General features: G+C 41.7%; 1 protein-coding gene across 2 annotated transcripts in view; it reads right to left on the bottom strand.

The window, feature by feature from the left end:
• The window catches only part of LOC147902308 (RNA-binding (RRM/RBD/RNP motifs) family protein), a 57,979-nt gene extending 52,198 nt beyond the window's left edge, over positions 1-5,781 (bottom strand). The window contains exons 1-7 of one of the 2 annotated variants that reach the window (XM_087373281.1): positions 5,459-5,781; positions 5,295-5,366; positions 4,949-5,206; positions 4,638-4,719; positions 4,372-4,527; positions 3,933-4,127; positions 3,287-3,469 (exon numbers count right to left, since the gene is read on the bottom strand). In XM_087373281.1, the coding sequence (XP_087229407.1) occupies positions 3,287-3,469; positions 3,933-4,127; positions 4,372-4,527; positions 4,638-4,719; positions 4,949-5,206; positions 5,295-5,366; positions 5,459-5,637 (1,125 nt within the window). In that variant the 5' untranslated portion in view covers positions 5,638-5,781. The remainder of the gene's footprint in view (positions 1-3,286; positions 3,470-3,932; positions 4,128-4,371; positions 4,528-4,637; positions 4,720-4,948; positions 5,207-5,294; positions 5,367-5,458) is intronic. The other variant, XM_087373282.1, reaches the window with a different exon arrangement.
• Positions 5,782-13,193: the final 7,412 nt, after the last annotated feature.

Raw genomic sequence — 13,193 nt, 5'->3', positions numbered from 1 at the left:
TATTGTTGGTTCTATATCTCTCTTGGTTCAGAGCTTCTCCAAGGGAGTGGATGTAGTTACTACGTTGACATGTAAGTGTGAGCCCACTGTGGGTCGGTGAGAGGAGGTGGGGGAATATAAAGGTCACCTCCCCTTTTGTGAGCCCCCGTATGAGGAGGACATGGGGAAGGATGACATACCCAAGTAGAATGAAAGGAAAGGGTAGAGAGCAGGCTAACACTTGGGCAGCAGCATGGCTGCCACAAGGGCAGCACCAAGGACATAATTGCGAGCATACCTGGGCAGAAAGAGCACAGGGAAGGCAGCTATATGTGGGCTACATCTATGTGCAACAAGATCAGCAGTAAGATTTGAGCGACAGATGCCATACAACATATATCTAGATGAATCCAAGAACATGCCCAAACTCATCCTCTAAAAAAACAACACAGTGTGCACCGTCAATCTCATGATAGTCACTCATAAGGTTAAAAACCATAAACTCCATCACGCATAACAGGGACTGGCTACTATGACATGTCCACTGACATCATCAGCGCCCAGCAGTGGGTGTAGACTACAGTATAAACATATGCTCTCACACATACAAGTCCACACACCCACGCATACTTGGGCATCCATTTATACAAAGGTCTTCGTACTGAGTTTCTGTCAACACTCCGGAGTGAAGGGCAAACTCAGCCATGACAAAGGCTAGCACTAAAGGAGAAGGCTAATCTAACAGTCAAAAAGGAGATGCCGTACAACAGCGAGAAACACAGTCTGGGACTGGAAGATAATCTACAGGAAAGTCGCCTAGTAAACAAGGTGGAATGGAAAGTGCTAGGCCTATTTATAGGCGCAATGGTTGGCCCAGTCTGTGGGCAGAGTGGTCAACTGACGGCTACGCTAGTCTGTCAGGTCTGGTCGACTGGTCTATAGAGACCAGTCAGCCAATCTATTGAGGGGTCTCTAAGCCTTGTTGATCTTTGGAAGGAATCACAGCCCATGTTGCCAGGCTATACTTTTCAGCATAATGCACAGTCTTCTTGTCTGGCTCATCTGGATTGTTGGTACAAGGTTAATCCTCAGCACTATGATAATGTCACTACTAAATTATGGGTGGATTATGCCTTCACGCATTCTGATCATACCTCTCTATGGTTGAGAATCTCTCTTCATGAAATGCCTGATGATCAGCTCACACAAAGAAGGCTGCTCATTGTTAATAATAGCTACTTGGAACATGATGCATACAAGGCCATGGTTAATGACGTTGATTATGCTTGGGAAGCTTTCGTTGTGAGAATGCAAGCAGTTATTCGATACTATGGAAAAATTTACACAAAGACCTTGAGGGAGAATGATGCTCAGACTAAAGTTACTTGTCAGTCTTTGACTGAGCTAAGTCATTTTTGGCCTCTTTCTATGGAAGAAAATCAGACTTTATGCTGGGCTTAACACTGTCTGCAATGTAATGACAATAGAAAAATCTCTAAATGGGAGACCCCGGCACAGAGGTCTTTTTTCGAAAAAAGGATGTTCATCCAAAGCTTTTTTTTAAAGCCTACACTACAAGAGGCACTCTGAAAGTATTTGCAGGGCTCTTCTATCTGATGGTGTTTGGACTTCTTCTCGAGCACAGCTTGCTGTCACTGTTTCTTTATATCTATATAGTTTGGGGTGTACGTCTGTGTACTCCTTCAGATCTGACGTGTCTTCTTACTTTCAAGTAAAGCATGTATATAAGTTGTGTTCCATCCCCCTCCTGTCCTACACAGATCTATCCTGCTGCATGAGTAGTATTGGCTCTAAGCAAGCAACCTATCTTTGGTTTTCTAACAGGTCACCCTCTCTGAAAGGTGCTGTGAGAGCCTGGAGAGTGGATCTGGCCCAAACAGACACAACACTCTGCACTGGTGCCTTCGTTTTCTGCATTGACAGGCAACTACAGATTACGGTCTTCCCCTGGATCCCCTCATGGGAGAGGCACTAGCTCCAGCAGTAAGTTTCAATCTCCATCCTCAATAGCTTCTCTTCACAGCTCAGGAGCAGTCATTGTGGGATCCCTCGCTTGTTCAGTTAGTGGGGAGAATGTAGAGTGCCAAGAGATTCACCAAAGTTACAATGATCCCCACGCAGCACCCCTCAGATTCCTGAAGAAAATGTTTAGAAGACGGTGACCAGTGTCACAGCTTGGCACATCTCTGTTGCACATTGAAGCAATTGTGAATGGGGAGCAGCAGACTCGACCTGGGTAGCTTTGCAAACAGTTTCTACCCAGTCCATCTAATGCATACATCTGAGATAGGTTTGTTTGCTGACCAATTTACAAAGAAAATATCCAACCAGTGTTGGATGACATTAATGAGCATATTAGAAGGATCAAGCTCGATATCACAGGCCAATCAAAAGGCACAAGATCAAGCCGCACATGTCAGGCCAATCAAAAGAGACAAGGTTTCCATATGAATTTTAGGGCTGGCTATGCTCAAAGTTGAGATAAGCCGGTTGCTACCCGTTAACAAAATGCACAAACCAGCATCGGATTGATACTTTAAACAGCCCTTAGTGACTAGATTTGTAGGCAAGAAGAAATTAAGCTGCACATAAGAGACCAATCAACAATAGACAAGGTTTGAATCACAATTTTTCGGGCTGGGATGCTCAAAATTGGCATAGGCCCCTCAAATCTATAAGAGCTAAGCATGGACATAAAGTCGGATCCCTCAATCACAAATCAGCTAAAGGTCACAACTACACCAATGAAAGTGCTCCCCTGAACACTAGGTTATAACTCAAGCCAATAAAAAGAGACAAGGTTTGCATGGCAATTTTTGGGCTAAGGTCTCCAGACTGACGTAGGCCCTTCAAAACTATAGTTCATATGCAAAGTAGGATCCCCCTACTACAAATCAGCTCATGGTCACAACAAAACAGCACCAATGCAACTGCTCACTGAAGACTAGGCTATAACCTTGACACTAAACAAGGCTCCACTGGAAACACGACAGTATAAGGTCTCCTAATTGTGCACATTGCGCTCCTTGATGACAGCTAGAGACTGCCAAATTACTCATCTAAGTAAACATGTTAGAAAATGTTGCTACTGGAAATTGGCAAAAAGAAACTGAGAGCATTCAGCTGCCTCATTTTATCTTTTGCTACTGGAAATTGGCAAAAAGAAATGGAGAGCATTCAGCTGCCTCATTTATCTTTGAAGATGCAAATCCACATAATCACAATAAACACACATGGTAAAATGCCTTTGCTTTCAGGAATCCCACGGTATTCTTACATACACTACCTTGAACATTGGAAGAACAAGTAATTCATTGGCAGGCATCCTGCCAGCTTCCAGTTCTTCACGTGTTGCTGTGTTTCTTGCTTCCACAGTCTCTTCCTTTACCGGATGATCTGCTTCCTCTAAACCTGATCCAATTTTATCATGCATTTGTTCTTTTGGCAACCCCTTCGCAGATATATTGATCTGTCCAAGAGCAAACAAATGTATTCAAGACATCTTAGGAATAGCATGTGAGTTATAATGAAAATAGTCGAAACACAAAGGTGATCAAGAAAAAGAACAGACAGAGACACACAGCGAGCAAGTGAGAGATCCTGTAAAGGGGCAACCAAGCAAAATGTCACAGACAAAGGAAATAAATCAGTAGGAAGCAACACTCCTGATTACCCTCGATTCTGGCTTCGTGAAGTTTACCAAGTCTCAGGTAACCGAAGAATACAAAACAAAAACAACTAGTATCTACAAACCAACATGAGGCAAATGTCTAATTGAAATTTCAACCTTAAAATTTCTTGAGATGTGTAACACAGACCACAGAATGCAGGGTAATCGGTAAACAATGTAATTTTCAGAGCAAAGTTTCCTTTCTATAGCACTATATGATTACATTTACGATAAAGTTGTGACATTGACTCTTTGGCATTACCTGTAAAATAGGCTGTCTTTTTTTTATCGTAAGTTTTTCTTTGGGAACCAGTGATGCAGGCTTCGCCCCAGCAGCTTCCCTAGTTAAACCCTTTTCAGGGATGGATTTCTCAACTTTCAGCCGCTTTCTTGTGGCTTTCCTCGTAGTTGTACCCACTTCAGTTTCGGCTGCTTCTTCAATGGCATTAGCGCATGTCTGCATTGAAAAAACTGGCATCATGCCATCACTGCTGGCGCCACCTTTTTCATCTACCTCCATGCAGAAGGCTGAAGGTAAAGACTAACGTTTGTTGAAGGAAAAGTCTTAGCAGCTTATCAGGTCAAAGTGACACACCAACACTGCTGACATGAATCTATCATATGTAATAAACAAGGCTCGATCTATAAAGTAGTACTATCGCACAGTAGCCATATCCAAACCCTTTTCCCAACACTCATACCTCTTCTGATGATTCTAGTTCTGATTCATCACTGGAAAGATCTCCAGCTTGGCGTTTAGGAGCAGCTGGTGCAGGTGGAGGTGGTGGAAGCGGTGGTGTTGGCAGGGCTGGACGAAAGGGAGCAGGTAGATTCATCTTGTTCATCAAGTGTAAGACCTGTTTGACCAAGACTAAAGAGAAATACCCATAAGAGGAAAGTTTAAAAACCTCCAAGCCAAAAAGAATCATATAATATCCCCAAGAAGGCAATACTGGAAGATGCATACCTGAGTATAGAAGCGGGGAACTGCAATAAGAGCATTCACTATGTTTGTTAATATATTCCCATCTGGAGGAGGATACGCATACCTGCATTCACAAACTAATGGTTTACCTCTCAAAGGCAAGCCACTTCGTGATATATCATTATCGATCACGAACTCTTTCATTGGCACTCTTTCTAAGCCCTAAAAGAAGTCCTACGGCTGGACAAGGAAGAAAAGGACCAGAAGCAACTATTCATTGAATTCTTTGCATATGCTACTTAAGCATGGAACTTCCTAGTTGGAAACAAAAAAGGAAAAGTATGGTCTCATACTCAAGATGTGGAGGGAATGGATAATCAACGCCAAGAGTGGGAGCAATGGGCTCATTCCCAACTGCAATAGTTGTTTTAGAGGCTGACGATAATTGTTGCCCTCCCTGTGGAAGTGGAGGAGGGTATGGAGGCAATGGTGGAGGCTGATCGTTATGCTTTGCATTTGCATCCTTGATAGCATCAGGTTTCTCTGAGACTGCTTTGTCGGACTTCGGCTTGGCTCTCTCCACTGCCAAAATTCTCCCCAGAAAACGCAACCTGGACGTTTCAGCATAACATATCTTCAGGTTACAATAACTATTGCCAAATGCAATCGAGAAGGAGGAAACTTTAACTTCGAGCTCACCTGTGAAGCTGAGATTGAGCTCGAGCAGCTTGCGCCTCATCTTTAAAATCCACGAAAGCACAGTTCTTCAACCTGCAGAGTTCAACGCAAGATCCACATGATTGCCAAGCTGAAGGAAAGAGGAGGGAGGCACATCGAGAAGTGAAAGCAATAGGGTTACACACCTGCCTGCAACACAGGGTCGAAAATCAGAGGCACCATAATGCGAGAAAAGTCGAGTAAGGGTCTCAAAAGGGACGGCGTCTGGTAAATGCTTAACAAGCAAGGTGGTGGAGGTTGAGGCATGAGGCTGGTCTGCCGGGGGAGGAGCTCGCCAACCCTCCATTACCATTCTGCTCTCCATGCTTCCTCTTCCTCTCCAACCATACCGCTCCTTGAACGCAAAAGAAGCGCCCAAAATCTTCGTTTGTGTGTTGGCGTCCAAAAAAGAGCCCTTGGCAGTGTTGAATGGACGACGTTTTAGGGCGGTCTCATACCCGTCCGCCCGCAAATCGGTGGGCGGACAGAGTGACCGGTGAGCGTGCCTTTTCTTGCCCGCCCGCCCGGCCGGCTGGAGCAAAAAAATGACATGGAATCCAAGTCGCGCCCGAGCAGGGAAAAGTTTCGGGCAGCCTCAAAGTGCCACCCAAGAGCGCGTCCATGCACCTCAATCCAATCACATGCGATTGCCAAGACTTGAACTCGCAACCCCGAGCCCCCTTTTGGTGTACAACATTTATTACTTAAGCAAAATGCAACTGCCCGTATGTGAATAGGGATGCGAACAAACGGGTAGTTTTCTCCAAATGCAAGCTGAACATGCATTTTCGCCCATCCACAAACTGGTGTGAAACCCCCTTTAAAAAATTCAGTGCCCACCCATGGACACCCCCGACCCTAAACAGACAAGTGATTATCATTCGGCAGCCAGCCAAGCTTGGCTGCCCACGAAAGGGCTTTCATGGAGTCCATGTAGGACTAGAAGGTTTGCTCACGGGCGGGGTGTGTGTAACAAGGTGGCTGCCCATTGCCCACCCATCGTTTAAAAACTCGCCTCTTATTAGTTCAATCGACCACCCAACCATGGGCGCCTCTCAGTGTGTAAATAGCCTGAGCCTATTCACGCGAGAGGGCTGGTTTGCAAACCACCCTGTCCCTGTTAGGGCTAGGTTTTTTTGCTGGCCCCTACTCCAGAGTAGAGGCTCGGGCAGCAACCAATTTTCCCTCCAAAACCACTACACGTGAACCTAATTCAAAATTTGGCATCCAGCCGAGTTTGTAACCCGTCCCCTTCGAGACCACCACCATGCTTAATGTTTTCTCACCCTTAATGTTTGTGGGCTTATTGAACCCTTAATCTTTTTCTCACCCTTAATGTTTGTGGGCTTATTAAACCTTCAAAAGGGTATGAAACAGCCAGTTGGTTTGAGCTCTCTCTCTCTCTCTCATCTTCTTAGAGTTATAGGAAGTCGAAGTATCTTAACTAACTCTTGAAATGAGGCTTGTATCAGTGGATAGAAAGAGAGTATGGTCCTTCACCAATCATGAAGAGGGAATAGGAGGTATTACAATTGGGTCCTCTCCCATTTCAAGGACAACATAAGTAGACACAATGGAAGGATGTGGAAGAGAGATGGGTCCTATCTTTTATTGTTGTGGCAAGAGAGTGTCCTAGACCAACGATTATCTTGTCATGTAAATGGTAGTTTAATCAAGCTAATTCCCAAGAACGAGAACACAGAGGTGCTAAGACCTAGAGACCACTCACCATGTTGAGCTCCAATTATAAGATATTTTCCAAAGCCTTAGCTTTAAGGATCTTGAGGAGAATGGACACCTGGATCCTAGTAGAAAGGGTTTATTAAGGGTAGCCATTTACTGGAGACGTTATTAACATTTGGGAGCGATGTGACCATGGCAACAAATAAAGACATGTGCACCTCCTTAAAGTTAATCTTGACAAGGCTTATTGTTAACATGCTAGAGTGGGACTTTCTAATACAAGCTCTCTAGGACATGGGACTAGGACCCAAGTTATGTGTTTTTTGTTAAAGCTCACTCTTATTTACACCTCATCTAAGGTATGTGTAAATAGAGAGATGATGCAATACTTTAGACTTGAAAGGTATATCAAGCATATGAATGCCCTTCAACTTGCCTCCTTTTTGCCATACTTATGGATTTGCTTATGTTGACAGGGTCTTGGTATGGTTTATGATCGGAACTTGATGTGATACGTGACCGAGACTTGGTGTGGTACATGATCGGGACTTGGTGTGGTACATGATTGTGACTTGGTGTGGTACATGATTGGGACTTGGTGTGGTACGTGACCAAGACTTGGTGCGGTACATGACAAGGACTTGGTGTGGCAAGACTTGGTGTGGTACATGACTAGGACTTGCTATGGTACATGATAGTCTCTACCCCCCATGGGTTCCATGGCCAAGATGGAGAATTTGCAGAGAGTATGCACATGGGTACTATCCTCCACATGTAGGAGTTATGAGAGGACACGTGTGACGACCACTGGTCAAGCTCCTTGTTAGAGACACATGGTGCACAGGTGATGCCCGTGGAGTAATTATGGCACACCAACTTGGCAGAAGCAAGCTGTTGCAAAAGACATGAAGAGATGGAGTGGCAGGATGGCTAAGGACGAGGAGGATAGTGGCAGGAAGGGAGATTTCCAGCAAGGGGAAGGCGAGGGTGAAGGGGAGGATGGGGGGCAATTCATTCATTCATTATACGGGATTTGGGAGAGGGAAGGAAGGCTTGAGTCACGAGCTCGCTTGGCGTATCATTGTGGTATCCTGTTAGTGTATTTTTCTTTGTTCAACTATTATACACTATGCTTCCTTCCATCTCTAGTCACAACTCCAAGTCCTCTTCATTTTGTACGTCCTCTCTTTGTCCCCCATTCACCTGGTACAAGACCTTGTGTCATGTGTCTTGAGTTCCATTTTATTCATGTTGATGGTTGGCTCTTATGATTATAGCATCTTGCTCTATCACATCACTCTTGCACTCGTATCGTGCTCGCACCATCAGTGACACTAATGACACCATCGTCCCCTGCTCGTTCCATGCTCTCATTGACACATCCTACTTGCTCCTTGCGCCGTTGGCCTTAGGCCTCGGATAACCCTTCCAGAAATGGTAGGAACCCCCCTTCAGAGATGGCTTCTTCATGAGCAAGTAGAGAAAGGCAACATCAAAGGGATTGAGCTTCCTTCAAAGAAACAGTAGGTTTACTAGTTGTTTGTTGATGAAACAAACTTAACCCCCAAAAGCACTACCCAGGGTGTCAATGGAGCACTAGTCTGCCTTAGTATTTCACCAAGGCTTATGGGTCTATTATAAATGGCTGAAAAACAAGCTACTAGACTCTCATGGATCAAGATCAAGAGGTGTTGAGGCAACTAGGATATCTAATGGAGGGATTTTTAGGTAGGTTCAAGAAGAAGCTTGCCAAGTGGAGAGATTCCAAGAAAATATAGCTCGAAGATAAATGGTATTGAATCCTCACTGTATTTACCCTATTGCCATCTTCTACCTCTCTAGCGGGTGCCTCTCTAAAACTGGGTTTGAGAAGTTTATCAAAATGTGTGGATCCTTTTTGTGGGGTGAGGACAACAACAGGAGGAGAATTTCAAAAGTCAAATGGTCCTTCTCCACAAGGTCCAAAGAGGAAAGAGGGCTAGGGGTTACAGATATACAAAAGGCTACTTGTAAGCTATCGGCATCTTGGATAGTAAAGGCATTCCTCCTCCTTTGTTGGACTAGGCCCAATTTCTACTTAGAAACTTCTCTCAGGTGAGGCTAGTGAGGGCCTGAAATGGAAGAGATACCCTATGCTCTCAACCCTTTGTAACCCTAAGCCTTGCTACACTCTAGCATGCCCACATCCTTCCAATAGCCTATAACCCTATCAACCCATACTCTTACACTCCCAACATCTCGTTCCCTACTCCTCATTTTTTCCCTTGTCCTCTCCCACTCCTTCTCCCCCTTCTTTACCATTCTTTCCTCCCTTTCCTTCCCACTCCTTCTTAGATAGACCCTTTCCTATTAGGAATAGTGTATTTTGCACTATTCTAGAGAGGAATGTAAAGTGCATGATAATGTAGTGTATAGGTAACACGTGTGTGCACTTTTCTCATCTCATTCCGACTTTCTACAACATGGTATCAGAACCCATCAAAACCCATGGGCTCTTGTGCTTGCACCTACCTTAGTTATATTGTTGTCCATCTTGTAGCTTGAGAATTGAGCGATAATTTTGCCTTTTATAGTATGCATTCTTGCTCAAGATAAATCAACTCAAAGCATTCAGCTTGTTTTGTTCTCAATTTTTCATTGATTTAATAGTTTTGGTTGATAAATGTGTGGAGAATTTTCTTTTTCACTTTTTGTATTGTGGAAACCTCATGCGGATGTCCCTCTTTATGGTTCATCGCTTTGGAGCACCGTCAACCCTCAATCAAACATGCAATTCCATGTTTTGCAATTTTGATGGGACCTCTGCAAGCCCCCAATGCTTTTTGCCTTCAATCACCCCACGCCTAAAGCTCCACTTGTAGTGTTCCTTTTAATTTATACTAGCTGGCTCATATGCCAAAATGCCTTGACTAGATGTTGGTACACATAAGTCCAATTTAGGTTACGATAGTTTTGTTGTTGTGAACTTTTTTTTATTTTTTATTTAATTAATTTATTATTATTATTATTATTTGATGGCTTGCCTCAACTACTTAATCCTAAGCTATTGTGGTTGCGCATCATGATTAGTTTTAAACACTACCCTCTCTCTATCACTATTACTTTGAGCTTCGTGCAGCCACCTAGGAGAGCTACTACCTTAATGAAAATAAAAATTAGCACTCTATAAAATTAGCAAATTTTGCACAATTGCCACATCATGATGTTGTAATCAACAACTAATATCTTAGCACATGCATGTCACATATTGACACCATTTCATTTATTTTTCATTAAGCTTCATTTTAAGCAAATAAAAATCAAGAATCTGTGGCCTTATTTTGCTCATGCAATGACTAGACAACATTAGTTAGGCTACCATACCCATGTATCAGTTTCAAGATTGATTTCCACAAAAACCACTCACATAAACTTATTTGAACATCACTGTCACAATGACCTTTTAGCCAAAGCAGTAGACTTGGTGCCCCAACTACTTTATTTCTTGTTGCCTATATACACCAAAGTTAGGTGCCCATGTCTTGATCATTTAGGATTTGATTTGGACCTAGTTCACATTATAATGTTTATTGCACACTAAAATCACATGTTATGCATTTCATTTTGTTGCCATTATAGCCATTTTTATGCATCATTACACTTGGCTATTGGTGCATCTATCAACACTTCTTTTTCAGCATATATGACCATATCTTGGTCATTTGCTATTAGATTTCACTGTAATATCCACTGACACATTCATGACATCACATGCCACACTTCTAAACCATTTTTTCTATTTTTGGCATATTTGGCAAACTCATTACACCTGCAAAGTTTCTTGCAATATTTGTAATAGTTTATGCTATATGTTAGCCTATTTTTATTTTATGTCTTGCCAACATCTTTTGTTCAATGCAAGCATTAGGTTTTGGCATTCACATGTTGTAATCACTAATTTGACATCATTGTGAGCAACATGGGAAAAATCACATGATGAAATCATATCCTTGGATCAAAATAGCAAATTTGGATGATAATATTTATTGAAACTTGGAGTTCAAGCTTGTGAGCATTTTTCTATTGCCAATTGAAAATTTTGTGGAATATTTTCCATTCAGTTACAGAAAAGTCTTTAACCTCTAGCAACGAGCTTGAAAACACCCTTGATAGCTAATGAAGCTAAAGAGCTTAGTGAACGACAAGCATATTAGGATGAACAAGCTCAATTTTCACTAAGCCTCATCAATTCCAATGTCAACATTTGATTCTAGACATTAAGAGAAAAGATAGTTGTTATGAATGCATGGAAAGCATCTAAAATAAATTTAGTGCTAAGAACATGTCCATATCGATCATTCCTGAAAATCAACTTAACAATGCCAAGAAGTTACACTCCAAATTTCAACTACTTAGTTCAACGTAAGGTCTTGCAAATCAATTGGCATCCATTGGATAGGAAACTAGAATGAGATACTTGTTCAATTGTGCTTGAAAATCAACTTAAAAATGCCAAGAAGTATAGATCATATCTACCTAGTCTGACTTAAAGACCTTGCAAATCAATTGGCATCCATTGATAGGAAATAAAGAATGAGAGACTCATTAAAATCCAATTCAAGGGTCTAGGTAAGGACTACAAGGACTTTGTGATAGCTACCATCACCAAAGATGCTTCATTGAACTTTGACGCCATGCCTAATATTGATATCCAAGAATAGATGAGAAGAAGTTTCACCACATATTCAAAGAATCATGACAATAACTTTTTTGGTGAAGGTAGAAGTTTTCAATGAGGAAAACACTCAAGTTAGTTCAACTCGAGAAAAAATAATAATCAAGCCAAGTAACAATGCCCATAATCATAGCAAACATTCTCAAAGTCACCAAGCAACACATCTTTCACACATAGCATGTTTCTTCCAACAATAAAAGGGGGACATGGAATCTAATGCTCTAAAGAGAAATGCCAATTCCAAATACTTGAATGCATGAAAAGAAAAGAGACACTATACATAGACAGTTCAACAAATGTGAAAATCAATGAGAAAGTGCCAATTTTGCCTATGAAGAAGATCAAAATCAGCCCCAAGACATAGCTTGGCATCAAGCACTTCTTTCAAAACACTGAAATGCAATTACTTCGACAATGATGACAATATAGAGTGTTTGAATCTAGATTAAGTAATCACATGTACACAAGGAAGAATGGTTTTTAGAATTGCATCTTTACAAAAATACAAAGGAGAATGTAGTTATGAATGATGATACCCTGCACGAGATACTACAAATCAAAGGCATTCCTCTACACAATTATAAAGGAAATACATAAGCACAAAATATGCTTTTTTCCCCCTAATATGACACAAGACCTCTTGTCAATTGGCCAAATGAATGAAAGAGACATGAAGTTTCTATTTTGTTTTTGCATTGCCAAAGAGTTGTACAATTTGAAGAAAGTCATAGCAAAAGGTAGTATTATTGGAAGAATGTGTAAAATTTCACTCAAGAAGACAAAGCCAATTCAAGGCCATACATAGATGTACTTCCAAAAGGATATTTGTGAATCATGTTGCATGGGAATTGACATCGTTAGCCATTTTCTACTTCATGGTCTAGGAACACTTACATACTTTAGACCATACATCTAGATATTTGGAGCTTAATGGGCTAGAGATTTTAAATTGGATATAGAAGCAATTGTTGGAAAGGAGAACGAGTGAAGATATGATTGGCTAGTTGGGAGGAGGAAGTTGGTATATAACTCCAACATAAAGCTAGAGTATTAAATTGAAATGTATATTTGGTTTGCAGGTTCCAAAAATAAAAGAGAGTGTGTTACAAACTTGTTTCTTCAAGGGAGTACAAAGAGGTCTGACTATAAAATCCTTTCCAAAACCACTAGGCTCTAATCATCACCTCATGCATTAGAAGTGTCTCTAGATGCAAATGTGAGGCAGTCATTTGATCCCAACTTGCACCACAGCCATGGAGCCACTTGATGGACCCTCGCTATGAGATTGATGCAAAATTTTGTATTTGACGATGATATTCTCGACACACTTGGTCAAGTTGCCATCCAAAAATAGCATGTTAGCATACCAAATGAACTTGTACATTGCAATTTAATACTTTTTCCTTCTTTGTGTTGGAGATGTATATTGTAATTTAATACTCTCAAATTTGTAGGTTAATATCTTGTGATGATAAAGGCAATAC

The sequence above is a fragment of the Dipteris shenzhenensis genome, chromosome 4 (assembly GCF_047967505.1).
Source record: "Dipteris shenzhenensis isolate YYH24624 ecotype China chromosome 4, Dip_SZ_1.0, whole genome shotgun sequence".
In the NCBI taxonomy this organism is placed as follows: Eukaryota; Viridiplantae; Streptophyta; class Polypodiopsida; order Gleicheniales; family Dipteridaceae; genus Dipteris; species Dipteris shenzhenensis.
This window is presented reverse-complemented; position numbering and strand designations above follow the sequence as displayed.